Source organism: Pseudogymnoascus verrucosus (assembly GCF_001662655.1).
Source record: "Pseudogymnoascus verrucosus strain UAMH 10579 unplaced genomic scaffold scaffold_5, whole genome shotgun sequence".
In the NCBI taxonomy this organism is placed as follows: domain Eukaryota; kingdom Fungi; phylum Ascomycota; class Leotiomycetes; order Thelebolales; family Thelebolaceae; genus Pseudogymnoascus; species Pseudogymnoascus verrucosus.
Window position 1 is genome coordinate 498,291 of NW_017263656.1, and position 24,436 is coordinate 522,726.

At 50.4% G+C, this 24,436-nt stretch overlaps 9 protein-coding genes across 9 annotated transcripts; 3 read left to right on the forward strand and 6 right to left on the reverse strand.

The window, feature by feature from the left end:
• Positions 1–224: 224 nt before the first annotated feature.
• Positions 225–4,354, reverse strand: VE01_01859 (uncharacterized protein). The gene has a single exon (XM_018271374.2). The coding sequence runs from the start codon at positions 4,167–4,169 to the stop codon at positions 342–344; it is 3,828 nt and encodes a 1,275-aa protein (XP_018133798.1). The 5' UTR covers positions 4,170–4,354; the 3' UTR covers positions 225–341.
• A 162-nt stretch (positions 4,355–4,516) lies between these two features.
• Positions 4,517–5,121, forward strand: VE01_10741 (uncharacterized protein). Its single transcript, XM_059464193.1, has 2 exons — positions 4,517–4,895; positions 4,986–5,121. Exons 1-2 carry the CDS (start codon positions 4,614–4,616, stop codon positions 5,067–5,069), a joined length of 366 nt encoding a protein of 121 aa, XP_059320176.1. The 5' UTR covers positions 4,517–4,613; the 3' UTR covers positions 5,070–5,121.
• A 30-nt stretch (positions 5,122–5,151) lies between these two features.
• VE01_01860 (uncharacterized protein) lies at positions 5,152–6,630 on the reverse strand. Its single transcript, XM_018271375.2, has 5 exons — positions 6,198–6,630; positions 5,621–5,834; positions 5,491–5,563; positions 5,386–5,442; positions 5,152–5,335 (listed from the first exon to the last, which is right to left on the reverse strand). Exons 1-2 carry the CDS (start codon positions 6,295–6,297, stop codon positions 5,650–5,652), a joined length of 285 nt encoding a protein of 94 aa, XP_018133663.1. The 5' UTR covers positions 6,298–6,630; the 3' UTR covers positions 5,152–5,335; positions 5,386–5,442; positions 5,491–5,563; positions 5,621–5,649.
• Positions 6,631–6,987: 357 nt separating this feature from the next.
• NUO31 (NADH-ubiquinone oxidoreductase 30.4 kDa subunit, mitochondrial) lies at positions 6,988–8,293 on the reverse strand. Its single transcript, XM_018271376.2, has 3 exons — positions 8,107–8,293; positions 7,858–8,050; positions 6,988–7,758 (listed from the first exon to the last, which is right to left on the reverse strand). The coding sequence occupies exons 1-3, from the start codon at positions 8,243–8,245 to the stop codon at positions 7,248–7,250; spliced, it is 843 nt and encodes a 280-aa protein (XP_018133664.1). The 5' UTR covers positions 8,246–8,293; the 3' UTR covers positions 6,988–7,247.
• A 140-nt stretch (positions 8,294–8,433) lies between these two features.
• NOT4 (transcriptional repressor general negative regulator of transcription subunit 4) lies at positions 8,434–14,525 on the forward strand. The gene is made up of 5 exons (XM_059463395.1): positions 8,434–8,638; positions 8,703–8,769; positions 8,865–8,977; positions 9,038–10,878; positions 11,759–14,525. Exons 1-5 carry the CDS (start codon positions 8,580–8,582, stop codon positions 14,125–14,127), a joined length of 4,449 nt encoding a protein of 1,482 aa, XP_059319989.1. The 5' UTR covers positions 8,434–8,579; the 3' UTR covers positions 14,128–14,525.
• MEU1 (S-methyl-5-thioadenosine phosphorylase) lies at positions 14,429–15,862 on the reverse strand. The gene is made up of 3 exons (XM_018271378.2): positions 15,687–15,862; positions 15,129–15,620; positions 14,429–15,053 (listed from the first exon to the last, which is right to left on the reverse strand). Exons 1-3 carry the CDS (start codon positions 15,712–15,714, stop codon positions 14,650–14,652), a joined length of 924 nt encoding a protein of 307 aa, XP_018133666.1. The 5' UTR covers positions 15,715–15,862; the 3' UTR covers positions 14,429–14,649.
• Positions 15,863–16,056: 194 nt separating this feature from the next.
• SSN2 (mediator of RNA polymerase II transcription subunit 13) lies at positions 16,057–21,191 on the reverse strand. Its single transcript, XM_018271379.2, has 2 exons — positions 20,797–21,191; positions 16,057–20,746 (listed from the first exon to the last, which is right to left on the reverse strand). The coding sequence occupies exons 1-2, from the start codon at positions 20,833–20,835 to the stop codon at positions 16,175–16,177; spliced, it is 4,611 nt and encodes a 1,536-aa protein (XP_018133659.1). The 5' UTR covers positions 20,836–21,191; the 3' UTR covers positions 16,057–16,174.
• Positions 21,192–21,331: 140 nt separating this feature from the next.
• Positions 21,332–24,072, forward strand: ENP2 (Small ribosomal subunit biogenesis). Its single transcript, XM_018271380.2, has one exon. The coding sequence runs from the start codon at positions 21,352–21,354 to the stop codon at positions 23,275–23,277; it is 1,926 nt and encodes a 641-aa protein (XP_018133660.1). The 5' UTR covers positions 21,332–21,351; the 3' UTR covers positions 23,278–24,072.
• Positions 23,288–24,351, reverse strand: VE01_01866 (uncharacterized protein). Its single transcript, XM_018271381.2, has 2 exons — positions 23,764–24,351; positions 23,288–23,714 (listed from the first exon to the last, which is right to left on the reverse strand). The coding sequence occupies exons 1-2, from the start codon at positions 24,059–24,061 to the stop codon at positions 23,422–23,424; spliced, it is 591 nt and encodes a 196-aa protein (XP_018133661.2). The 5' UTR covers positions 24,062–24,351; the 3' UTR covers positions 23,288–23,421.
• Positions 24,352–24,436: the final 85 nt, after the last annotated feature.

Here is a 24,436-nt window from a genome sequence, read left to right on the forward strand (position 1 = left end):
GACGTTGTAGACTCGTCAACCTCTCCATGTCCGCGAGGCTGAAGCCCATGGATGGGCCTCATCTCGTGATACTTTGCTGGAATGTGAGTGGGAAGCACAGCCTGATCTAATTCCCGTGGTTATTTGCCATCATGTTGTGTACTTAGGACCCAGCATGTCAAAGTCTTAAAATCAATCCACAGCGTTACTGCCGTGGAACATCGCCACCATCGAGAAACAGCAGAAAGGTTTAACCAGATGTCAAGATTATCTACGACAACTATGTAAAAGCATAATGCACCTACACTAACTCCAATACCCAAATTCCAAATGGCGCTTCCAACAAGTAGCTTCTACTATCTCTAGTACTCCTCCTCGCTATCCTCATCCTCCGGCATAAACGCCCTATGCCTCCGACTCGTCAAGTCCTCCTCCAACCCTCCGTCCCCCTCCGAATCCTTCCACCCATCCCCACCCACCAAGCTCAACGCGACCGGCAAAAACACCAGCGCGTGGCTCGCCGCGAACACCACCAGGGCCAACCAGATGCGGAAATAGTAGAGCTCGAAAATCTTGCTCTTCGTGAACGCCAGCACGCAGACCCCAAGTAGCTTCGTGATCGTGATCCCGCTGAATACCGAGCCGCCGACATTCACCAAGGAGACCCAGGCGCGGGCGTCGCGGCCGCGGAAGGAAGCGGGTGCGCGGGCGAGGAGGGTGACGGATGGGTAGGTGTAGGCGCGCGCGATATGGGCGCAGAACTCGACACCGATGCCGATGCAGATTATTAGGTTTACGAGCGAGACGGCGTTGAGGGAGACGTTGAAGAGAGCCATGGTGCCGATGATGTCGGTGACGATCATTGCCACAGTAGCCGTTACGACCATTGCCGTTTGTAGGCTTCCAAGCAGTAGTGTTGTGATGAGAAGGATGATTGCGAGTGCTGACAGGAGGAGCTGTGTAGTCAGCGACACGATCGTTGCGTACTGATCGAAGTAGATGTAGAACACTGAGTATGGGAACACATCCTCCCCTGTTCGTTTCGATACGGCATTTGCAATACGTCTTGCAGACGCATAGGCAGCAATGAAATCTTCCTGGCTCCTCAATGGCGTGTGGCTAGTTCTAAAGTGGCTCGCTGGGATTGTAGTCTCCGCTTGATCAATAACAAGAGCATTGCCATAAGCTGCCTTTCCACCAAGTGGGCAATCGTCGTTCACCGGCTCCCTGATCCACCGTTGTAGGTAGTCGACGAATTCAACGCCCTCTGGCATACCGCTAAGAGTGATGTTCCATGGCGGATCACGGCCTTGGAAGCATGGGACTCCATTTTCCATGCAGCATTCTTCTTCTGGATTGAGCCAGCGGAAGTAATCATCGATCCAGCTTGCCGCCGGCGCCGCAATGTACGATATCTCAGGTCGCTTGCGTTCCTGCTCCAGGACGTTGGTGAGAGATAGCGACTCGCAGGTTGTGAAGCGAGAGCATATCTGCTGTTGGTGTGAACGCTGTGTCGCATTCAGGCCACGGGTGACGAAGTATACGGGTGGCCCAGCGTCGAAATAAGCGTACAAATCGTTGAAATATGGGATCAGATAGGAGTCATCCGGAATTGCGACTCGCTGATCAAGTCCCAGCTTGACTTCTGGAAACAAAGAGACGCCTGCAGCGAAGAGGCCAAAGAAGATAACAACGACGAAGACCTTCATCTTTCGGCCAAGCAGGGCAGGCGTGTACGTCTTGCGGATGTATTTCTCCAAGCTGCCTTCGTCTGAACCTTCGTAGTAACGAGAATTAACGTTCATATCTCCACCGAGGTGTACACCGGCGCTCTTGACTTTCACACACGGGAAGCAGTCGGCTCTATTGTCCTCAACCCGGCGCTGATTCAATGCCAGGACGGAGATAAACATCGTTACCTGCAGGATCGCATTGATGAAAACGGCACCCGCCGCATAGATGGCAAAGTTCCGAACAGCAGGCATGCCAACGAAAGCACCAAGTGCGAAAGCTATTGTCTCGGTTGAGGCTGACAATAGAATCGATGGCCCCATCCGCCCGAGAGCTTTTCCGATGCGTTCTTCGACAATCTCATCTGGGTGACTGAGGTTGACGCGTTCAAACTCATGAACTATGAGGAAAATATTATCCACACCAACAGCAAGAACAATGAAGGGGATGACCTCGGCGATGATTAGGGTCACTTTTACCCCAAGAGCACTAAATAGTCCAACAGAGGCAGAAATCGACATCAAAACGATTATGATACCAACGACGCCAAGCGTAAATTTAGATTGCACAAATGCCATTGAAGGGTTCCGGAATAGTGCTCCCAATGATAGAGAAGTAGATCCTAATGCCAACGAGGCATAGAAGAACATAATAAAGTAGCTGATAACCACAATCTTGGCATCGGTGTTGGTAGACTTGTTAAGTTCGGCCTCGAGACTTATCTCCGTGGAGAATGACAATCTAAGACCGCGTTCCTGTGCTTCTCCTTGAAGGCTGAGCAGCAAAGATCGGAGGGATGTCTCCCAGTCCATTGCTCTCTCTGTTTCGGGAGAGCCTTCCGCATAGTTGTTGACAACCCAAGTTGCAATCAAAGCAGTAGAGTCGATGACGTCTCCGGACTCCTCCCATCCGCCAAGTATCGTATTCGGAGGCAACGGCTGTCCTGATTCTGGTCGGCACAAAACGGGAGACTTTGCGCAGCCGTTTAGGTCTGACTTCCATGTCTTTGGATTGACTGTGCTAAAATCGTTTCCAAAATAGCCCGTCACAGACTGGATAACACATGCATCACCCATTGGCTTGAAACAAACATCGTTCAGCTTAGCACCGTAGTGTGGGCCAGTAAGCTTGCTGACTCGGTCTTCGACGTCGAACCACCACTTCAGAGTCTCGTAGCTCAGAACAGGCCCTGGACCGCCAGGATGGGTATCATTGACAAGGAAAACTTGTTCTGCGCGGTAGAACGGGTCAAAGCTCTCATCGAAGAAAGCCTTCTCCTTAGCAGCGTCAGACGCAGGGCTAACCCAAAGTCTGGCTGGATTCTTCTCAATATCAAAATTCATCCATCCCAAACTGAAGAGTGCAACGATAAGGACACTAAGGCCGATGCTTATTCCCGGAAATGATGCTGCTGCGTATCCAAGCTTTGAAAATGCACCATCGATAATTGTGTTGACTCTGTAGTTTTGCTGCGGACGATCATAAAGGGCGGCATTGTCCAATAAATCGCCTTCTTCGTCTTCGTCGTCGCTAGCAGCTATGTCTTGCAATAGCTGTAGTCTCTGATTCCTTCTTCTCGAATGCTTCGCCCAAGCGACATGCGCGAAAATTGCGGTAGCGAGAAGTGCAAGAAAAATACCATATGTAAGAATGGCGCCAAAGCTCAGGCAGGGCAGCGGTCCAACATGGCAAGCCTTGTTCTCCTTTATCTCCTCCAGCTTTGGACAAACTGCCGGACAGTCCACGCAAGCGCATCGAAATGCTTCGTCTTCGTCGTTGCACTTCTTCGGGGCCATATCTGTCGGTTTCATGTTCGGTTCTGTGTAGTCGGTCGGTAACGGGAAGTTGATTTGGAACGGGCTTCCAACAAGGAGCTTCTTATCACCCAAAAACTTCAACAGCCCTGGATAATCCTTCGCCCCTCCACCTATGAAGTCCATCGCATTCTGATTTGCGGCCCCGAATTTGACGTCCTTGCAGCTATCGTAGAACCCTGAACCGTACTCGACGCTCACAAGCTGGTCCAGCTCCGTCACAATATACTTGTCTCCTTTTTTCTCAGTCTCCGTCACGTTGATAAACAGGCTCTGGTCAGGACTGCACGTAAACGTGCAGAACAGGTTGAAGAAGTTTTCCTTGCATGCGGGGCACGCTGATATTATGGGTTGCGCTCTCTTGAGGTTGCTCTCTAGGTCATCCAGTTGCTTCCCTTCGCAACAAACTGGGCCTTCGCTCCATTTGCTTCCGCATAGCTTGACTAAATGTTCTCGTGTCTTGGGCGAGGGTTCTTCTGCTAGCCCGTTGTCTGGACATGGCAGCTCCGGTCCGAAAAATGACTTCTTCCCACAGGTTCCACGGATTGCGCAGCGTCCGGCTTCGTGTATGGGGGTGTATGGGTCGGCAACAGTGCTACTTGAAAGAGCTATCAAGCCAGCGATGACCTCCCATGCTCGACGCATCGTCGCGTTGGGGGTTCACGGGGCCGTCGGTGTTTCAGTCGATCAGTGGAGGCAACGGTGGGAAATAGTACGTTATGCGACAAGATAAATGGTGGATGAGCTCTTTACTCAACGAGTATTGCTCTATACGACAAGTTAATCTGACCACTGCGTTATGGTCATCTCGTATGCCGTCGGCCTGGTCGTGTTTGGAACTGGGATGAGTCGCACAGTACCTTGACGGTTGCACTGACGTCAGGTATTCATGTCACGTGATAGCCAGTTTTTGGATATCAATCACGTGGTTGGTCTTATCCAACTGGATGAAGTGTGGTTATAAACGTCATGTTGAACACACTATTCGGAGGACATATCTCGTCATGAAGACTCTTGGTATATTGGGGCAATTGTACTAGGATTTTTAGTTATGAGCCGTACGCTTTAATTAAGATGTTTTTATTTTAAATGCATCTTTTGAATTATTTTAATTGTGATACTTTTACACAAAATCCTAAGACATTCAAGATGACAACCCACGCCATGAAAAATGTTGAAAAGGCATTCACAAGCCACGGGAAATCCCTCGATGAAAACGGCAACGAAATTAAATCGCCAGAAAAAAAGAATGTTGATAGAGGTTTCGAAAAAGCAGGGTCACCGGATTCCGCAAAAGAAAGTGGCCATGAGGGGGTGGTGCATCCAGGAAGGCCACAACAGGAGGAGAGATTTGGGGATCAGTACAGGAAGGTGAGCTTGTCGGATTTATCTAATCAGTTGTTTGCTACATTGTCTTCAATGTTATTTAGAGATCTCAGGGACTAACTGCACTTTACATAGCCCAGTTTGGTAGGGAGCTTATTTTACTCCAATTTCTCCAAAGTCGATCATGGCCCACAAAAACATCATGAGAAGAAGAGATGAATTTCGGGAATTGGGCAGAGAGTATTTACAAGATCATGTCATCAAATTTGGGTTTCACAAGAGATATTTTGAATGCTTGAAGTTGATTTGAATAAAATCAATTGCATCTATCAGAATGAAACGCTTTGTGATGCCAACAGCCTCGTTAAAACCCTTCGTGGGGAAAGAGTGCCGTGGTTTGCTAATCACTGTGACTGCTATAAAATGTAGACAGCCCCGCGAGTATCATTGCTTGCTCAGGCCATCTCCGAGAACTGATTTGACGCCTACAAACCGTTAAATCGCATCTTTATCATAGGAATTTGAAAAAACTTACTGTGGATCTGTGATCCCACGCCGGCCATATTTTATGGCAGACTTTTGATGCTGAGAACTACTCCCAGTTAGCTACGCTTCAAGACCCGGCACAGATGAAGCATACTCTGAGAGTTTCTCTCGGCCACCGCCAACCTTGGCCCCCTTGACGTTCTCCCCTGTACACTCAGTGTGCCAAGCTAATCACTTATCAGTTTCTGGACCGATGCTTGCCGCCACAATAGCTTGTTACTCACCACTCTCGGCACAAGTTGAGCCGTTGGCTCTACTCATCATAGAGTCTGTTAATACGAAAGATGCTTTTGATCTTCTTGACCAATCTTCTGCGCATTTTTGGGCCCTCGGCTTCCTCTCTCTCGGCTTTGCGAGCCATCCTTTCCATCATAATGTCCACTTCTTTGTCAAACTCGCATGGAGTCAGGACGTCACGAAGATAGTAGATTTTGTCCTCTATTATGCCATTGTTAGCTTCTTTCCATTCATATAACTCCAGGATCAGTCGTTGAACACAGTGTCCGTCACGTTAAACTAATCACGTGCCGTCACCCCCTATTGAACCACTTGGTCGTGCCTTCCAAGCCGGGATTCCAAACTAGAATCCCAAGCTAGAACAAGCTAGAATTCCAAGCTAGAGTCCCACGCTTGATTCTCAAAGAGCCTCAAGCCTGAGTCTCGAGCTGGAATTCCAAACTGGAACAGAAGACAACTGGGAAACTGAAGCATAACAAACAGTGTCTGAACGCCGAGAGGCATTCATTCTGTTATAGAAACTCGAAAACTGACATGGGAAACAACATGAGAAAAAGAACTTACCAGCCTTTGAGCGATTATACGCACTGTATGAATCGCAGCTGGACGTCGACGTATAGCTGAGACGAGCCATGTTACCCGAAGCGCTGCCGATCGACTGCATTGTGATAGAGATGGGATGGAGCTTATGATATCGGCACTTGGGCGGAACTTTGCTCTTTGAGCCGTTGATGGCGGTCGAGCAATTGATGACTCGAATACAGGTATTCGTCAAGAAGAGTAACACCTGTCGGCTGAAAGGAGTCTTATGAGTCCGTACCAAAAGCTTTGAGGCTTTGACGAGTGCTTGACTCTTGGAAATGAGTTTTGATGCTTGGAAGGGATCGTTGACTGGTTATGACGATGGCAGTGTAGAGCTTGAGTATGCCTGGATGAGTATGCAGGAATGATGGAGGGTGGGAAGCAAAGTTGGAAAAGAGCGAGTATCTTATAGCTTTCGCCGCTGGCACTAACAGAAGTCAAGTGACAGAGGTCCATCGTATCATCAGAGCACCAGAGCACCAGAAGACATGCTTCACGAAGTTTGACATGCCACTATGAAGCTAACAAGGCCTCTTCCTCGGCGCCGCCCAATGTGGTAGACCAGAAGCATGTCGAACGTTGAGGCTCAAAATTAAGCCTTGTGCTTCAGAGCTCCGGTGTGCCGCTAGCACTATAATCCAGCAAGTGACTCACATATCCTCTAATGTGGCCAGCTACTCAATATCAGCGAGTAAAGCAAGAAACATGTTGGTCGTGGAGCTAAATTAAGGTTTGAGCCTCAAGGGCGGCTCCGGCGCGCCGCTAGCATGCGACGGGAAATAGTTGTCGAGATTGACATAAAACAGAATGGAATGGAATAAAATGTATTCTCAACTCACTAAGTGACTCACATGAAACAATTGTGGAAAATTAAATGGACTCGAAAGTGTAAAAATGAAATGGTAAACCTTACACTTGATCCGAAGGACAAAAGCGTGACACAAAATCACGCATTAGCTGTAAATTTCCATTGCTGCATGATGGCTCTCTGACGTCTATTATTGACAATATGTACACTCAGCCTGTTTTCCTCTATTTCTTAGGCTCCTCCGTCTTCTCCTCTGGCTTCGGTGTTGGGAGTTTAAACGACTCTGGCTTCTGATCAATACCGGTTCCAACTTGCTCCCATGTGCTGCTTCCACCCTCAAAGTTTCTGAAGGCCTGGGTCAACTCAAGTGGCTCAACAACAATTCGCTTCTTCTCCTCGTCGTATCGAATCTCGGTGTAGCCCGTAAGCGGGAAATCCTTTCTCAATGGGTGACCATCAAACCCATAGTCGGTCATAATGCGGCGGAGATCAGGGTGTCCAACGAAGAAAACTCCAAACATGTCGTAGACCTCACGCTCATACCAGTTGGCACCGTCGTAGAGGCTGGTAATAGATGGCACAGGCTGCGCCTCGTCGGCATAGGTCTTGACGCGTATCCGCGAGTTGTGTCGGACGCTCAGAAGGTTATAGACGACCTCGAATCTTTGATCACGGGTAGGGAAATCGACAGCCGTGATATCAGAAATCGTGGTGAATTCCGCCGCAGTGTGGTTCCTATGTGACCATTAGCTCCGTCTCGAGTTTCTGAAGCGGGGAGGTGCCGTAGTGAAGGCGAGAGGGGGCGCGGGGCGTGGAAAGCATCTAAGTACTCACTTAAGAAAAGTTATGACTGGGATCACTCCGGAAGGAGGAATGTAGATTGTGAGCTCATCCTTCCAGACGCTGTATTGCTGCACGTATTTTGGCAGGCATGACAAGACGTAGGCACCATACTTGTGCATAGCCTCGGATCTCGACGCATATTTATCGACGGGGTTTTCGACCGGGGAGTTTATTGTCTCCATAGCTAGTCCACAATTAGCACCTTCAATTGAGGTCGGAGGAGGTCTTTCGATGACATACGCGGTCGTTTCGCAAACCTCATGTTTGGAACATCACTCCCCGCCGCCAGGTTGGCAGCTCTACGGGTTGCTGGGGTAAGAAAGCAAAGGCTTCCCTTCCTTGCGGCAGATGCCAGCGGACGGCTGAGTCTCATCGACATGACGTGAAATGGAGGGGTTGGCCTGCAATCGTAATTGGTAGCTTGTAGTTCTTGACGACTTCAACAAACCATCATGAATCTACGGGAAGGTCCATGATCACGTGATTACTACGTTGCAAATTACCGAAATTTAGCGTCGTTTAAGGCGCGTTCGCATCTTCCAGATTCGACCTTTCAAACCACGTCAAATCCTTTGTTATCCACACCCCCAACGCCACCCTTCTTTTCTTATACGTCGCATTGTATGCGTTGAGAAGGCATTCGACTGCCTATAAGATCTGACATCTCCTCCCGAAATCAACACCGACTCATCCAGTACACACCCTTTTATATCATGGCATCGTCAAGTAGAGTTCAACAGGACAGCTTCATAGACGATGACGACCTTACATGGTACGCCTTCACCGCACCTACCTCTTACAACTTCAGTTTGAATAGTTGCTAACGAACAGAGAAGCCCACTATGTGTGGAGGAGTTCGATCTGTCAGATCGCAACTTCCGACCATGTCCTTGTGGATATCAGGTATGCAATTTTGGCCACTCCTCGCCCCCCAAGGATATAACCTTTAGTTACGAATACACATACGTCAAGTTACTTCTCCTAACCTTCCAAATTAGGTCTGCCAGTTCTGCTTCAACAACATCAAAAACAACATGAATGGTCTGTGCCCAGCATGTAGGAGACCATACGATGAGAAGACAATAGAGTGGAAGGTTGTCACGCAAGAAGAGTATGTTGACCAGCATGACACTTTGTTACTCTGGTGTGAAGGCTAATGAACTTTGGTTAGGATCGCACTATTTAAAGCAAACGCCCAAAAGAACGCGAAGAAGAAGGCAGAGCAACGGCATAAGGAGGCGCAGAAACGCGAAGTGGAGAGTCTCAACCGAAAGCACTTAGCTGGGCTCCGAGTAGTCCAAAAGAACTTGGTATATGTTGTTGGCCTTAGCCCTGGAATCCCGGAGCAAGATCTTCTGAAAACACTGCGTGGCGATAAATATTTCGGGCAATATGGACCTATTGTCAAAATAGTTGTCAGCAAAGCGAAGCAGGGCGAAGCACCACCGAATAATGGTTCACTGGGCGTCTATGTCACCTTCGCAAAAAAGGAAGATGCAGCGAAATGTATAGCCGCTGTGAACGGCTCGCAAAACGGCGACAGGGTTTTACGAGCTCAACTCGGAACGACGAAATACTGCTCTGCCTATCTTCGCAACGAGATATGTACAAATAAGCAATGCATGTTTCTTCACGAACCAGGCGACAATGATGACAGTTATTCTCGACAAGACTTATCCACGATTAATAGCGTCAATACACAGCGTCCGTTACCTGGACCTCCGACATTTTCTGGCCCTGTAGCACAAGCTGCGCGGCAAGCAGCGCAGGCTCAGGCACCTATACAACAATCACAACCCGTTGCAGCGGCATCTCAAGTTATGGCGCGGGACCCAAGCAAAGACGAGTTGGACAGTGGCGATGGATCGGCACTACCATCATCTGCAAGCTGGGCGAAAGGAGGGCAGCAACTAAGCAGGAGAGGAAGCCTTGCAACCAGCGCCGCCGCTTCTAGCCCAGCTATTTCGGCATCACTACCGGCGCCCGTTCATGAAGAGGAGAGTCCTGAATCGCCACAAGATCAAATTCCGCAAACGCAAGACATCGCGACGGCCGAATCTCCCCAACAAAATTTGCTACCACAGGCGCCGTCAGACCCCGTACTGGCACAGATTTTGAAATCTATAAACTATCTTACGACATTGTCAGAAACCCCCAGTGAAAGCACTGACGAGGACTCGCAACTATGGTGGCCTTTGTTCGACGACAATGGAGGTCTGAAGCGGCGCCTAGCTCGTGAACAACAAGAGGAAGCAACCCGACTGCACATCGAACAAGAACTTCAGGAAGAGACGAGGTCGGCACCCGAAGCCCAAGAGGAACAGGAGCCTGGAAGTGGTAGCGGGCAACTAGGGGGAGAGCCCGAAGATAGGGATGATGGCCGAGAGAGCAGCCAAGGCCAAACTTTTCATGATCAAAGGCGCCCGAGTGCCCAACAACCTATACAACGCAGCTCTCAAGATAGTGGTGTATTTGGCGGTATTGGAGGACAAAATTTCTCGCCCAATATCGGCAATTTAGCCACAGTTAATGGGCGCGCCCTGACACCAATACAACAACAGCAACTATTGTTGTTGAAGTCTGGCCAGTCTGGTCAGCCACAATCGGGCTTCATGGAGCAGTACCCTCCAGGAATTGGTGCTTTGGGTTCGCAACAGTCGACGTTGTTCCAACAACAGGGCCACAATCGCCAGTCGTCCAGATATAACTTCGGCGGTGATTCTGCATCGGCTGCGAAATCTATCACAAGCTCAAAGCTGCTAGGACAACAAGCATCAATGATGGGGCTTCAGCAAGGGAACCAATTTTATGGTTCCACGGTGCCAGGGCCACCACCAGGGCTTAAATCCACTGGGACTCCTCCTAGCGGAATGTTTGGACAATCTCAATTTGGCGGTGCAGCATTTGGGGCGGCTGGAAAAGATAATAATAACGATATTATTCGGGAGATGTTGAGAAATCGAGGAGGTATTGGCGCAGGGAGCGGAGGACAGGGCCACGAAGCCGGAAAGCGTGAGTTTATGTTTCCTTTTTCTCATCAGTACCCGTCCTCCTCCACTCCAGCCCCTGCTTCTAGCCTCACGGCAACGCTCTATGGTCCTCAGCCTGGAGCATTCCAAGACTTTGGTTCAAAGCAGAAGAAGAAGGGAAAGAAGCACAGACATGCTAACACTTCCTCCTCTGGGGGAGGTGGTCCAGTCGATCTTGCGGACCCAAATATCTTGCAGGCGAGGATGCCTCACCAGCAACAGAGCAATGCCGGAGTTGGACTGGGGCTGTTTGGGGGTCAGGCACAAGGTGGGTACAATCAGAGCATGATGTATGGCGCAGCATTCAGGGGCGGATGGTAATCCGAAGGATAATGGGGCGTTATTTTGGTGGGCCATTAATTAGCGGTTACCCCTACGGCACATGGCGTTTTCCCCCGAAAAGGGCTTGTTTTATGGCACAACATTTGGTGTTAGCATAGCCTCCCTGGCATGGAAGCGGGGAGCTCTTTGGCGTCGAGCATTATTTTATGCGCTTGACAATGGGGATTTCATCGGCTTTGCACGTTGTTTATTGCGGTGGGAAGGCACTACAATGGGTTCGTCATCGTCACGTCTCGACATTCTTCATGTACGTTAATTCCCCTATCCTACACTCGCCCTAGGATGGGTGGTTGGTCAATATAATTTTCTCACACAAATCTGTGCCTCCAGTAGAAGAATTCGAGACGCAAAGACGATGATGGACCCTGTATTGTAACTTTGTTCCACCGTGATCGACAATAAGCATTGGCCAAGATCATTGATCAAGAGCCTGGCACGCCCTGTCTACCTCCACCCATTCCATTACCGTCTTAATTGCTTTCACACTTGGTATAGAGTTATGCTGACAATTTCACTAACAGATGACAACCTCTTGTCCATGGATGATGATGTATCCCACTCTGTGGATGCTCTGGTTGCAGAGAGCGTTTCGGAAACTGGCGCAAGCCCTTTCCATCATGGCCTTTCCATGCCTTCGCGCACGTCGACCCCATCAGTTCCTCCCGGTTTCAATCTGCCCCATGCACACCCTTCTCCAACCCGCGATGATGCGATGGCCAAACCACAGACTAGGATTCCAGCCATACCAGCGCCGTCGCAGTACACACCACCTCGAAGCATGACCGCTACACACGTGCCTAGAGTTGGTACACCGCTTTCAACAGTATCGATTCCACCCACGCCTACCCCGGTTCCAGCAGTTGTTGTCCCGAAGCCGGGTGCTTCAAAGACCGAAGCGAGGGAGCAAGCAAAAGAAGACGTTAAGTCACTGGCGAACGACACCGGTCTCACGAAGGCGATTGCTTCTCAGTCATCACAATCCATGGCACCCCCAGGGCTTCATCGGGAAGATTTTCCTGTATTAGAGAAAGGAAAAGCGAAAGAGGTTGCTATTCCCTCTGGACCCCGAGCCATGACGACCGGCAAGAAAGCGGTGGCAACCCCAAGCAACGTTGCAGCTGTGACCCCTACCCCTAAGGCCGCCGCCAAAAAGTCAACGCCAGGTATACTTAACATTTCTGTTCCGGCGCAACCATCAACCAAGGAAGTAGCCGACAAAGAGCCACCAGCAAATGCCGCCGTTCAGTCTTCCGCATTCCCGCCACTGCCTCCAAGTACTCCTGCCACATCTTCGGGGTCGTCGGTACCAAAGGGGCCCAAATCTATCCGAGTTGTACCTACAAGGACCGAGTCGCCTGCCATTAGTGCTGCCCAGCCTTTGTCCGCAATTTCCAATTATTCCGCAACTATTTCAGGGAGCCGTCAAGCTAGCATCTCTTCTAATTCTAGATTCGAGAGGCCTGGCACCCCGGCTAGTGAGATAATTTCAGACACAGCTTCTCTTACTTCGGCTTCCTTGTCCCGACCAAGTTCCCCACCGCCAACTAGGGTAGGTTCCGCACCAGTGAGAACCACCACGAAGAGCCAGCAGAAGAAGCAACGCCGCGAGGCTATGAAGGGAAAGGAAAAAACCGAGATAGAGGCAGCGGTGGTGGAGACTCCTGAGGCCGAAGAAATTGCGCCAATTATGGGCAGGAAGAAGAAGCAAAAGAAGGCAAAGGTTAATACCAAAGCTGGTTCGCCAACACCTGTTCCTAGTCGGCCTCCAACACCGAAACAATTAGAAAAGACGGAGCCAGTGAAGGAAACCAAGGCCAACGGTGGCCCAGAAGCCTCAAAGAAACAGAAAGCCCCCGAGGTGGAGGCAACACCCAGGCCAGTTGTCGAGTCCAAGGCTGAAGTAGTCGAAGAGGCAGTGCAGGAACCCCCGGCACCTACTGTGGAAACAATAGACGAAACGTCAGACAGGCCAGTACCAACCCCATCAGCAGTGCTACAAGATTTACTCTCCCACGGGGAGGTACCCCAGCCAGATAAGCTGGCCGTCCTTAGACCACCAATGGGCTATAACCAGCGCGCTGGATTCCAGGGTGATCTGCCTGATCTTGACCATAAATTGGTTATCACTGAAGAAGATCGTGCGGCGCTGCTTTCCGGCAGGCCAGTACACAAAGTTGTGCAGGGGTCTCACAGAATCATGCTTACGCCAAATGGCGATTGTGTCCGTAACCTGACTCCTGCCGAAGAAGAGCGTTACTTGGAACTTCAGTCGCGCATCTTCCAGGAGTCAGGCCCAGCAGCTTTTGTGCCTGCCAGACACAATGCCAGCAATGGCTTCACGCTTATTGGAGGCCGCGCTGTTCCAAACGGACCACCTGCGTTCTTCCCTCCCTTGGACGGAAGCCTGACGATCCCTCCCCTTGATCCAGTTAGCAAGATCCAGCGCGATGAGGCTTTGAGCTACATCAACCAGTACGTGCTGCCATCGCTTTCGACAAACTCTCAACTTGAGCGTGCGCTCAATGCGAATGCACTGGATACGGAGATGCTTCGTCCAAACGATACTCAATCCTGGCCAAACTGGGGTACTGGAAACGGCCAAGGCGGCAACAATGCGGCGTCGCAGGAGAACCGATCTGGTCAGGAGGGACCATACGGTGCCAATAGACAGGATGGCATTCTTGCTAGCGGACTTGAAAGCATGACTGCGCATTTCGCCGTTGGCCGCGAGAGCAGCCGTGGACAGCCACTTGGTAATGTCACATTGCTGAGCCTGTCGGACAGCGAGACTGCGATGCAAAGCGCGAAGAAGGAGACGGAGAAGCTCGAGAAGAGCTTGAACCAGCTGCTGAAGAAGAACCGGCGGCTGTTGCTGGGTGCGGGTCATTGACGGCGCGCAAGGAGTTTAGGCGTTCGGGTTATTAAGATGGGCATTGTCCTGTTCGGACTTGCAGAGCTGTGCCTTAGGATCATGATCGTGAAGGTACTGCGGCTGCTTGTCGTCTGTACGATAGTGTTATGTGTATGGGTATGGAAGCGTATGGCTATGCCGGCGATTTTTGCTGGTTGGCTTGGACGCTCTTTCTAGGGCGGTTTGTAGGATTGATGTTGTTTTTCAGCGGCATAATATGGGGTTGCTTGTGTTGGGTAGCATAGCATGGGGTACCACATTAGTTGGACCAGCATTTGAGATGTATGATGATACCAGAGGATAGCTAGGCATTTACGTAAACCTATGGCGATAGCATTTTCGCTTTTAGGTTCATGAATATAAGCCTCCTTCACTCTTCTGCTGTAACTGGTCCCCGTGAAAAGCAGTTGATGCTTATTCAACCCAATTGTATACTCTATCTACCAGGTATCTATCCCCAATTCCCGGTTATTTCTATTGAAAAACTCCAAACCGTAGATCTTAGTTATCAAAGATGCCAGGGAATAACCACTCGACCCTCTTCACGGCCTCCGCTCCTCTGCCCTCGGGCTTTGTGATCCATTTCACAGCTGGGGTCGTCATGCCTTCCCAGTGCTTCGCCCTGACAACATCTGTGTTCTCCAGCTTGCAAAGCTCATCCAGAACAGCGCCGACAAGGTGCTTAGCGTTCGTGCTGTTAGCAGCCATGTGGCCCATAACCATCGCAACATCGACATCCTCGCTGCTGTGCCAGCAGTCGTAGTCGGTCGCCATACAGATCATCTGGTATGCCATCTCGGCCTCACGAGCCAGCTTGGCTTCGGGCAAGGCGGACATGTTGATGACGGATCCGCCCCAAGAGCGGTACATGTGCGACTCTGCGCGAGTAGAGAATTGTGGTCCCTCTGTGAGGACATATCATTAGTAAACTCACTCTCCCAAAGAAGATGGCTCGAGACACCGAAGCGCCGAGAACTTACCCATGCAAATAATGGTGCCTTTATCGTGCATCCTGACACCCTCACCCTCAAGCGCATGTCCGCATCGCCTCACGACCTTAGCGACCTCCTCATCGAAGGGGTCCGCAAACCCGACGTGTCCGACAATCCCGCCCTCGAAGAATGTGAACGGGCGGATGCCCTTGGTGCGATCGATGACCTGGTCCGGGACGACGAAGTCGCGGGGCTTGATCTCCTCCTGCAGCGAGCCGACAGCAGAGAAGGCAATGACGCAGCGGACGCCGAGGGAGCGGAGGGCGGCGACGTTGGCGCGGTTGGGGACTTCGTGAGGGGCGAGGGAGTGGTGGGTGCCGTGGCGGGAGAGGAAGGCGATGGCGGTGTTCTTGTGGGAGAGGATCGTGATGGGAGAGGAAGGTGCGCCCCAGGGAGTGGTGATGTTCAGGGAGGCGATGGGAGTGTAGCCTTCGAGCTTTTGGAGACCGGTTCCGCCGATGACGGCGATGTGGACTTCGCCTTGGAGGGGTTAATATCAGGGACATTTCAGGAACATCGGTGGGAGAGGGGTATTTGGGGTCTTACCTTCATAGTGATCTGGTAGGTCGGACATGGCGAGGTGGTCGAGGCGGTGTGAATTCCGGTGGTGAGGTTTTGTAGAATTTGACTTGTAGATATATGCGCCGCTCCTACTACTGAATTCACTGTTGTTGAGACGTTGTGCAGCGCTTTCGCAAAGTCCAGTCTTACCTCAGCCTCTTGCGCGATAAGCTACAAAACTTGTCTGCCCCTCCAAAACCGAAGTAATCCCGACCCCACGTTGTTACCCCTGACCAATCGACTCGGCATGTGCCCATACTCATCACGTGATATGCCATTGTTCCTGAGAAAAGTCGTTCTCACATCGACATTTAAGAAGACTACACAGATCTACCATAATAAATATGACATATAGATGGGATCTAGTATATTTAACTGGCTATATATACGTTTCCTTTATGTATGCTCGCCTTCCCGAATCAAAAAACAAATAACGCCACCCAACCTATAATCAACCGCCCCAAAAAGCAACGCTACATGAGTAAATAAAGCAACCGAACAGCCTTCTCCGCAGCTGCTATATGCCACGGTCTTGTATCCTTAACTGGATCGACAATTCCTCTGGCTCTAGCTAATGTCGCTAGACCGCTATACCATGCTAAAATCTCCCTGAGGGGGTTCTCGGCGAGCCGAGGATTTATATCCGTCCATACTATGTTCACCTCCATTACGGCAGGTACGTCAGAGCTGGATGCTCCAGTACGTTTGATGAGGTAGCCGCTGATCGCTGTTGGGCGCACTTCAAGGGGACTGTTTGAATTGTTGACTCGATGGGCAAGCACAGCACCATAACTTTGGTTGGTAAGATCGATGAGTGTGGCGTCAGGCTCAATCTTGAGTTCCCCCGTTCCATCAGTTGGGGTTGCAGTGGGAGTACCACCTGATTGATCAGGAGAGAGTATTGATGATGGTTGCGGAGTCGACACTGGTGTGGTATAGAATGTTGACTGAGATGTCAAAGTCGAAGCTGGTATTGAAAGGCCAGGCGGCAGAAGCTGCAGTGCTGGCTGTGTATCAACACTAAGTAGTGTTAAAGATATTTGGGCATTCCTTTCTGTTTCAGACAAGCCTTTCCAGAAGCGTACGTCCTGTGCCTCCATAACGCCACATTTAGCGATTATGATGCGCCAGTGAACCTTCTTAGACGCTATGATATCGAGCGTAGTCTCCCATATCTCATGAGCAATATCGGAGAACTGTCTTGTCAAAGGGGCATCTTGTCTCCCTAGACAATATGAGGCTGTCATTTGTTCGCTTCCGGTGTTGTCAGACCAAGCTGCTGTGATCCAACGATCATCTATGCTTTGAGCATAGGCAATTTGCAAACACGAGTTTTCTTGTAGAAGTGAAGCCGATGGAGTCGCCGTCAACTTGAAATCAATAGTTCGTGGCAGGGGAGGTTCGATGGCAACCGACGGCGATGCAACCCCAGCCTGAAAATCGAAGCAACGATCGTACACCTCCATGGCCAATCTTGTATAATCTGTCGGAGGTAAGACGACGAGATGCGTGCGTGCGCTAACAAAGTTCAATGGCACAAGCTGCAGCACCAATTCATTGGATACCGTCTTGCCCGCCATTGCAAGTTTGTATACTTCAAACATGCTATGGAAGGCAGAGCATATTGGCACCAAAATGTCTGGGCTTTCGGGGTCGTATACGAAATACACCACAAAGTTGGTGCTATCAGCCGCCGAAGATGCTAATAGATTGGCGACTTGAAACAAGGCCTCGCGAATAACAGACAAGCCCTGGTCGGATGCAAATCGTGTTGCCTGGCCACCAAGCTCTATGGGGAGTAAACCATTGACAGAGCCTTCCGTATTCAGCCTCTCGTGGCTCCCTAATCTTCTCGTCTCGTATGCGCTCCTTATATTCTCAAGGAATAAGTCTGCACTTTCCGCCATGCCTACGGCCTTCGGGAACACGCAAAGCGACGTGACATGTTTACCATTGCCGCGAGGAGCAAGCCCAAGCACATCCCAAAACGGCAATGCTGATGGAAGAACGCTGAGCCTCGAATCTGATCTCCGCAATTGAAGATGTGGCGACGGCAATGGAAATATAGGGTTGGGTTTTGTCGGGTTTGAGCCTTGGCTTCCTTGACTCCCCTGAGAACTCGGCATCGGGCGTGGAGGAAGACGGTTATTGCCAGTCAATTGTCGTGGAACGCCTTGTATATCTAGGAAGTTTGATAACGTTTGAGGGCTAGCACCCTTGAAGTACTTCTTGGCGGCTTGTACAACATCTTGACGAATAAGATCAGGAGTATACGTCGCCTTAATATTTTCTTCGAGTGAGCTAGTATGCCTGTTGCCGTCGTTCGGGTATCGAAGTGTATATGATATTGCCTGATCACCGAGTATTTGCGCTGCAGCAATATACTCTGCGTCCGTCAATGTATATTCGTTTGCCCATGGATTTGGCCAGGCTAAGAACATGGCCGCGGACCACCGGGCAAAATCAGAATCCAAGGCAAATGGATAGACCGTGTCTAAAGCCGCATTATTGGTCTCGTCAACTTGGCCGACTTGGAGCTCCTGAAACGACGAGGTGATCTCCTCATCATCGTTGCTTTCGCTAGTATCTTCAAGTTGCTGTCTCCGTTTTAGACTGGAAGAATTGTGCGAATAGCTACCATCCATCTCGTCACTACTGTCATCTTGATCAGACGATGGACTGGGGCTACGCGAGCCTCGCTGGGTGGGTTGCTCAAAGTTGATTGTCTGCCCAGGGACAAGAAAGTGATGGTCCGAGCCTGTATGGACGCCCCGCACGATAGACGATTTACCGGCCAGTTTGCGGCGGCGGCGGCGATTAAAGTAGTCTGTGGTCGGAAACTTTGCTCGCAACGTATTTGGAGAGACTTTAGGAGGCGGATAAATGAAGCGCCCATGGGACCCATACTTCTGGTGCAATGATGCAAACAACGCCTTGAAATCAACTCCACCAAATGCACCGGCTGGATTTAAGACGACTGACGATATGTCTTCTTGTGGTTTCGTCAGAAGAGGCTTTGAAAATACATCGAATGTGGATAGCCGCCCAAAGACATATTCGGGCTTCAATGGTGGACTAGGCTCGTCCATAGATGTTTCTGGGCCTTCCATGCTCGCCTCGGTTTTTATTTCGATCTGGCGAGCGGGGTCGGTATCAGAAGGTAAATCTGGGGGTAGACTTTCTTCGACAGGTGATTCGTCTGTATTACCCATGTGGACATCGGCCATGTCTGGAACATCGCCCATATTTAAGTCATCCTTTGGACCAAGGGTCAATTCGTTTTCGACCACTTCCGGAGCGTTGTCCTGACCAGGCATTTCAACATCTTGATTTCCTTGAAATATATCTGGTTCATCGAAGAAGCTGAAATCTGCGTCTGTAATATCGTTTTCTTCCCCGAAGAGATCATCGCCGGCGTCGCCAAACAAGTTGCCGTTACTTGTATCTTGAAAATCGAAATCTGCGTGGCTGGCAATATCCAGAGGTCCATTTGCGTCTGCTTCAGTTTTCGTAACTAACGAGCTGCTTGCATCTGTCGACAATGGCAGGCCTTGCTGGCCTGGGGTGGACACGGCTTCATCGAAGGTAGGTGTGGCGCCCACTGTATGTTGTACTCCATCCGGTGGTGTTGGATAAACTAACCCCGCCACGCTAGACCTCCGCAAAGCCAGCGGCGAATACAAAGAATGTAAATCTTGGGCTTCACTGTCCGCCTGTGACTTGGCAGCTGCTTCTGCTGCGTCACGCTCTTTCTTCCTCCTAATTATTGTTGCTTCTCTGTCCTGTTGTCCAGCGTACCAAGTCTGCGCAAATTCAAGGGGATCGTATATGCTCAACGTTCCAAATGCATCATTCGAACTTAACGTATTATCTGTCTGCCGAAAGCAGAGAAACGAAGGCCATGGAATTAATACGCGCTCTTCGGACAATCCCTGCCTAGCATTACTTGTAAGCTGGTTCAAGTAGATTTCAACCATGAACCAGGCACTGTTCTCAAGACGCTCCTTATTAATCCCTTTGCCCACAAGCCATTCCAAGCAGCGACTTCTCAGCCGGTGAGACGAGGGCTGTCCTTCATTCCCTGAGTGCTGAGCCTCGTCTGAATCAGTCGCAAATTTTGAAACGGTGGATTGAAACCCATTGTTTGCTAGGCCCTTGAAATTGCCCGTAGATCCTCCAGGGCCAAGGATCAAAGTTGCATTAGCAGGGATAGGTACATCTTCATGCTTCACAAGGCGTGGAAGATCGCAGCCAATGTAGCTCATCGATGTGGTGAGAGTCGCCTTAATCACAAGCACCTTGCTGCCTGTATAATCGCTGCTCAGTGTGACAAGCTGCAAGCGATCCTCCCCCTTTCCATTATTGCTTTGGGCGGTTATCTGCGGACCTGTGGTGGCGAGGTTTGATTTCGGCACAACTAGCGTCCTGGAGCTCAAAGGGATGTATCCGTGATCAAGGCAAAGTGCATATCCCAAAGATAAAAACACGGCCGTTAGAAAGTAATCATGAATATGTAGGCGCAGTCTTGACTGGGCAAGAAGCTGGAATTGTCGGGCCCTATCTTTCAGTGTAGGATTAATCGTGCCCGCATCATTATTCAGGCCTATGAGTGAATTGTTGACAGTAGCCTCTTTGTTCATTATTGCTGCTTGGGCAGCTCGAAAGTGCTTCTCAAACGATTCTTTTTGTGATAGAGGCTCGCCAGAATCTGTCGAAGGACTTGATATGGTATTTGTAGGAGGCTTCGATAAAGATTTCCATGATTCCAGCAGCGAGTTGGAGTCGTATGAGCCGCTGTGCTTCAATGCCAAATCAATGCCTAGATTTGAGGCAAGACTTGGCAATTGAGCAGCCCCCGAAGGAGAAGAAGCAGGTTCGGCATTATCCCCAGTCTCAAATATCCATAGCCCAGCCTTCTTATTATCTTTAGCTGCGAGAAGCCCGAGTTGCTGCAGCTGTGCGACAAGTTTGTAAAGCTCCGTCGAAACCGAGGTTGCGTCGGAAGGGCATTCGAAAAATGAGTATGCTATCGAGTTAAGTTCGTACTACAGTAAAGTTAGCAGCCATAACAAAAAATATGTGATGTGGGACATACTGTACAAACGACATTTGTCCCGTAGTCGCCGATATCCATAGTGGAGTCCAGTGGCGACTTGGGCCCAGGCAACCTCACCAGAGGGCCGGACGCGGTCTTCTATTACGCCTGGATATCCAGCAGTGACTTCCAAGTCTAAGGACGCGCCTAACGTTTTAAAGATAAAGCAGCTCGTCGTGATATACTGTCATGGGCGCAGTTGTTCTCGATGTCTTCACGGTTGGGATAACGTCGGAAACAGACTTCTCGATCCATTGCGTTTCGTTCGAATCAAGTAGTCGCACAACTTATGCATCGATAACGTACAACATTACACCGCATATACAAAGAGTTTGCTGGTGTTGCTGGCTGCGCCCGTGTGTCGTGGGTCGTGCCTGGTTGTCCTTGCAATCCGGGGTTCTGTTGTCGCCCCTCAGCCGGTAAGCAACATCGATTTCCCCAATCAGACTAACGGCGGGTATACCCGCCGCTAACAAAAGTCTAAATCTTTATCAATCCCTATCGCCGCAAAACTTCCGCGAAACTTTTCGTAGAACATCGAGAGCCACCGCCAACATGAAGCTCACAAACCCCCACGATGTGCCTGTGTACACTATTTCCGGGAGCGATACCGCAAGGCCGCTCCCAGACTGGCTTGCTAGGAAAAGGAAGCGCAGTTTGAAGAACGATGCGGAATACCAAAATCGTGTGGAGCTGCTTCAAGATTTCGAATTCGAAGAGGCGAGCGCCTGCGTTCGAACCAGTGATGATGGTGACTGGGTTATGAGCACTGGAACCTATAAACCACAAATCCATACGCATTATTTGCCCCATCTCTCTCTATCTTTCGCTCGACACACAAGTTCCCTCAACTACACCTTCATCCTTCTCTCGTCCGACTACTCGAAATCTTTGCATCTACAAACCGACAGGAGTCTCGAATTCCACACGCCCGGTGGATGCCATTACCGTACACGCCTCCCTCGATACGGTCGCGATCTGAAATATGACAAACATCTGGCCGAGGCTATTATTCCTGCCGTCGGCGTTAATTCCGACGGGAGTGGCGAGGTATACCGCCTGAATCTCGAAGTTGGAAGATACATGAAGCCATACCAGGTGGACGTTGGTGGAGATGACATGACGACTTCAGGAGGCGGTGCCCTGCAGGGAGGAATTAATACTGGAAGTGTGAACGTTGCTGCTATTGCAGAAGACAGCCACAACCTAATGGCATTCGGAACATCAATAGGAACAGTGGAGTTTTGGGATTCGAGGTCAAAGTCAAAGATCGGCATGCTGTCAGGTCACCAAGGCGGTGTCACAGCTCTCGATTTCGCCAGATCTGGGTTATCCTTAGCTACAGGAACCTCCGAGGGTATTGTTCAGATTTTCGACCTGCGAAAGTCGGTGCCGTTGTTGAAAAAGGATCAAGGATACGGCTACGCTATTCAAACTCTCATGCACCTCACGACATCGTCTCAGGAAAAGAAGATCCTTTCGGCTGATAAGCGTATCATCAAGCTTTGGGATGAAGCAGACGGCACACCATGGACATCTGTCGAACCGGCTGTCGATATCAACTGCGTCGCGCATTGCAAAGATAGCGGTATGCTCTTGACGGCGAACGAAGGCAAGCAACAACACTCGTTCTTCATCCCACAACTCGGCCCAGCGCCAAAGTGGTGCGGATTCCTGGACAACATGGTTGAAGAGATGGCCGAAGAGGAGACTACCGAGACCTACGACAACTACAAGTTCTTGACATTACCAGAATTGAAACAGCTCAACATGGGCCACCTTGTTGGTACCACCAGCTTGTTGCGACCATATATGCACGGTTACTTCGTTGCTTCGAAGCTCTACGAGCAAGCCCGCCTTATCGCGAACCCATACGTATGGGAAGAGGAACGCACCAAGAAGATCAAGGAGAAGGTTGAAAAGGAGCGCGAGAGCAGAATCAGAGGCAGCGGCAAGAAGGTCAAGGTCAACCAGAACCTCGTGGATAAGATGCTCAAGAGACAGGAGAGGAGAGAGAAGGTCGATGAGGACAGGGGTGTCCTGGGCGACGATCGTTTCGGCAAGCTGTTCGAGGATGAAGAGTTCGCCGTCGACGAGAAGAGTAGGGAGTTCCAGATGCTCAACCCCAGTACCAAGGTTGGAGACGGAGCGCCCAGGCCTCGCGGAACCAAGGAGAACAGTAGCGATGAGAGTGAAGGCGAGAGCGAAGACGAGATCGCGGCCAAGCCGAAACCCGAGATGCGCATTTCTTCATCCTCGTACAAGAAGTCCGGACATCAAAAGAGGGATACTGCTTTGGGATCAAGAGCGCAACCAAGTGGTCGGGGTGACAGGAAACGGGGCGACGTGGTTGGTGAGAGACAAATCACGTTTGCGCCAACGGTCAAGACGAAGGAGAGGGAAGCGAAGCCGGAACAACCTAAGCAAGGCAAACGAGACAACAGGCGAAGTGCAAGTGGAAATGTATTCCGACAACTATAAGTCTAGCTACCTCATGAAATACCCGATATACCCAAAGCGCCTTGCTAGTCCCGTATCCACGAGCGAATTAACGCCGAACCAACCCGTCAATACACATAACCCATCAGTACATATCTCATCGACCCCACTAATCTCTCATCACGACTACCTCTCAGTCTTCCTTCCCCACTTGGCAAACTTGCTAGGCGCTTTCATCTCAATCGCATCCGCCTTTATATTTGCCTTTTCGAGATCCTCATTCGTTATCCTTGGCGTCGGAGGCACCTCGTCAATCTTCGACATGCCCCTCGAGTTTCTCTTGGGGTTGCGCACGTTCTTTGGGAATTCGGATCGGCGTGGAGTAAGAGCAGTTGCGACGCGCTTGGCGGACTTTCTGATACTGGCGCGGATCTCCCAGGACCTCTTCTTCGCCAGGTAAAATAGGACAGACGAAACAACTGAGAATGGTCAGATAGAGGCTCGCTGGAGTATCTATGGTCAACATACCTCCGAATACCACGACAAATCCAACGACAACACCAATTGCGATAATTCCTCCCCTCGATATGGTGACAGACCCGCTACTCGGACCAGCAGCGCCGGCGTCGTCCCCACTTGGAGTGTTAGATGCTGGTACAGGATCTGTGAATAGGGCCGCGAATTCCTTCGAGGCAGAGGCTTGAGCGGCAGACATTTCGGGTGTATTACCAGTCGGAGTTGGAGTTGGCGTATTGTTATCTTGGGCGAAGGTCAAAAAGGCAAGATGTAGCCAGCAGCAGGCGGTAAATAGAATTGAAGACCCCATTATATCGTGACAGCGACCCCTCCCAATATATGAATGGCAGCAGTGAGATGTTACTCTGTGGCGCGCAGAATCGAGATTTAGCCAGCCGTCCCGCGTGTGATAGTGATATTGACTGATTCAGCGAGGGGGCGCACAAATGTAACGGTGATGGGGTGAAATGTGCGGCCATGCCTGTTTTATGGGCTTTCTGTACGCATATCATCACGCCAGGGACGGCCAGTAATTGGGTCTCCCTCCCCATCCTGCCAAGCTGTGAAACTGCGAGTTGAGATATTCTCACCAGGGGATCCTTCTCTTGATGCCGATCGCGGTTGTGATTGGCGAGAGTCAATCGTTGCCGCCGACGCTCAGCGCTTCGGTGGTGAGCAAGGGTCG

What these genes read in the sequence shown, in the direction of transcription:
- VE01_01866 (XM_018271381.2), bottom strand. Translation starts at nt 24,061, where the DNA reads ATGGGGTCTTCAATTCTATTTACCGCCTGCTGCTGGCTACATCTTGCC. An exon ending in ATTTGTCGTGGTATTCGGAG is followed by an intron (nt 23,715 to 23,763) that starts GTATGTTGACCA and finishes GACCATTCTCAG; the next exon opens with TTGTTTCGTCTGTCCTATTT.
- NUO31 (XM_018271376.2), bottom strand. Translation starts at nt 8,245, where the DNA reads ATGTCGATGAGACTCAGCCGTCCGCTGGCATCTGCCGCAAGGAAGGGA. An exon ending in GAGGTTTGCGAAACGACCGC is followed by an intron (nt 8,051 to 8,106) that starts GTATGTCATCGA and finishes ATTGTGGACTAG; the next exon opens with CTATGGAGACAATAAACTCC. An exon ending in CCAGTCATAACTTTTCTTAA is followed by an intron (nt 7,759 to 7,857) that starts GTGAGTACTTAG and finishes ATGGTCACATAG; the next exon opens with GAACCACACTGCGGCGGAAT.
- VE01_10741 (XM_059464193.1), top strand. Translation starts at nt 4,614, where the DNA reads ATGCATCTTTTGAATTATTTTAATTGTGATACTTTTACACAAAATCCT. An exon ending in TTGGGGATCAGTACAGGAAG is followed by an intron (nt 4,896 to 4,985) that starts GTGAGCTTGTCG and finishes CACTTTACATAG; the next exon opens with CCCAGTTTGGTAGGGAGCTT.
- SSN2 (XM_018271379.2), bottom strand. Translation starts at nt 20,835, where the DNA reads ATGGATATCGGCGACTACGGGACAAATGTCGTTTGTACA. An exon ending in GGACAAATGTCGTTTGTACA is followed by an intron (nt 20,747 to 20,796) that starts GTATGTCCCACA and finishes ACTTTACTGTAG; the next exon opens with TACGAACTTAACTCGATAGC.
- ENP2 (XM_018271380.2), top strand. Translation starts at nt 21,352, where the DNA reads ATGAAGCTCACAAACCCCCACGATGTGCCTGTGTACACTATTTCCGGG.
- MEU1 (XM_018271378.2), bottom strand. Translation starts at nt 15,714, where the DNA reads ATGTCCGACCTACCAGATCACTATGAAG. An exon ending in CCTACCAGATCACTATGAAG is followed by an intron (nt 15,621 to 15,686) that starts GTAAGACCCCAA and finishes AACCCCTCCAAG; the next exon opens with GCGAAGTCCACATCGCCGTC. An exon ending in AGGCACCATTATTTGCATGG is followed by an intron (nt 15,054 to 15,128) that starts GTAAGTTCTCGG and finishes ATGTCCTCACAG; the next exon opens with AGGGACCACAATTCTCTACT.
- VE01_01860 (XM_018271375.2), bottom strand. Translation starts at nt 6,297, where the DNA reads ATGCAGTCGATCGGCAGCGCTTCGGGTAACATGGCTCGTCTCAGCTAT. An exon ending in GTATAATCGCTCAAAGGCTG is followed by an intron (nt 5,835 to 6,197) that starts GTAAGTTCTTTT and finishes ATGGCATAATAG; the next exon opens with AGGACAAAATCTACTATCTT.
- VE01_01859 (XM_018271374.2), bottom strand. Translation starts at nt 4,169, where the DNA reads ATGCGTCGAGCATGGGAGGTCATCGCTGGCTTGATAGCTCTTTCAAGT.
- NOT4 (XM_059463395.1), top strand. Translation starts at nt 8,580, where the DNA reads ATGGCATCGTCAAGTAGAGTTCAACAGGACAGCTTCATAGACGATGAC. An exon ending in GACGATGACGACCTTACATG is followed by an intron (nt 8,639 to 8,702) that starts GTACGCCTTCAC and finishes CGAACAGAGAAG; the next exon opens with CCCACTATGTGTGGAGGAGT. An exon ending in AAGGTTGTCACGCAAGAAGA is followed by an intron (nt 8,978 to 9,037) that starts GTATGTTGACCA and finishes AACTTTGGTTAG; the next exon opens with GATCGCACTATTTAAAGCAA.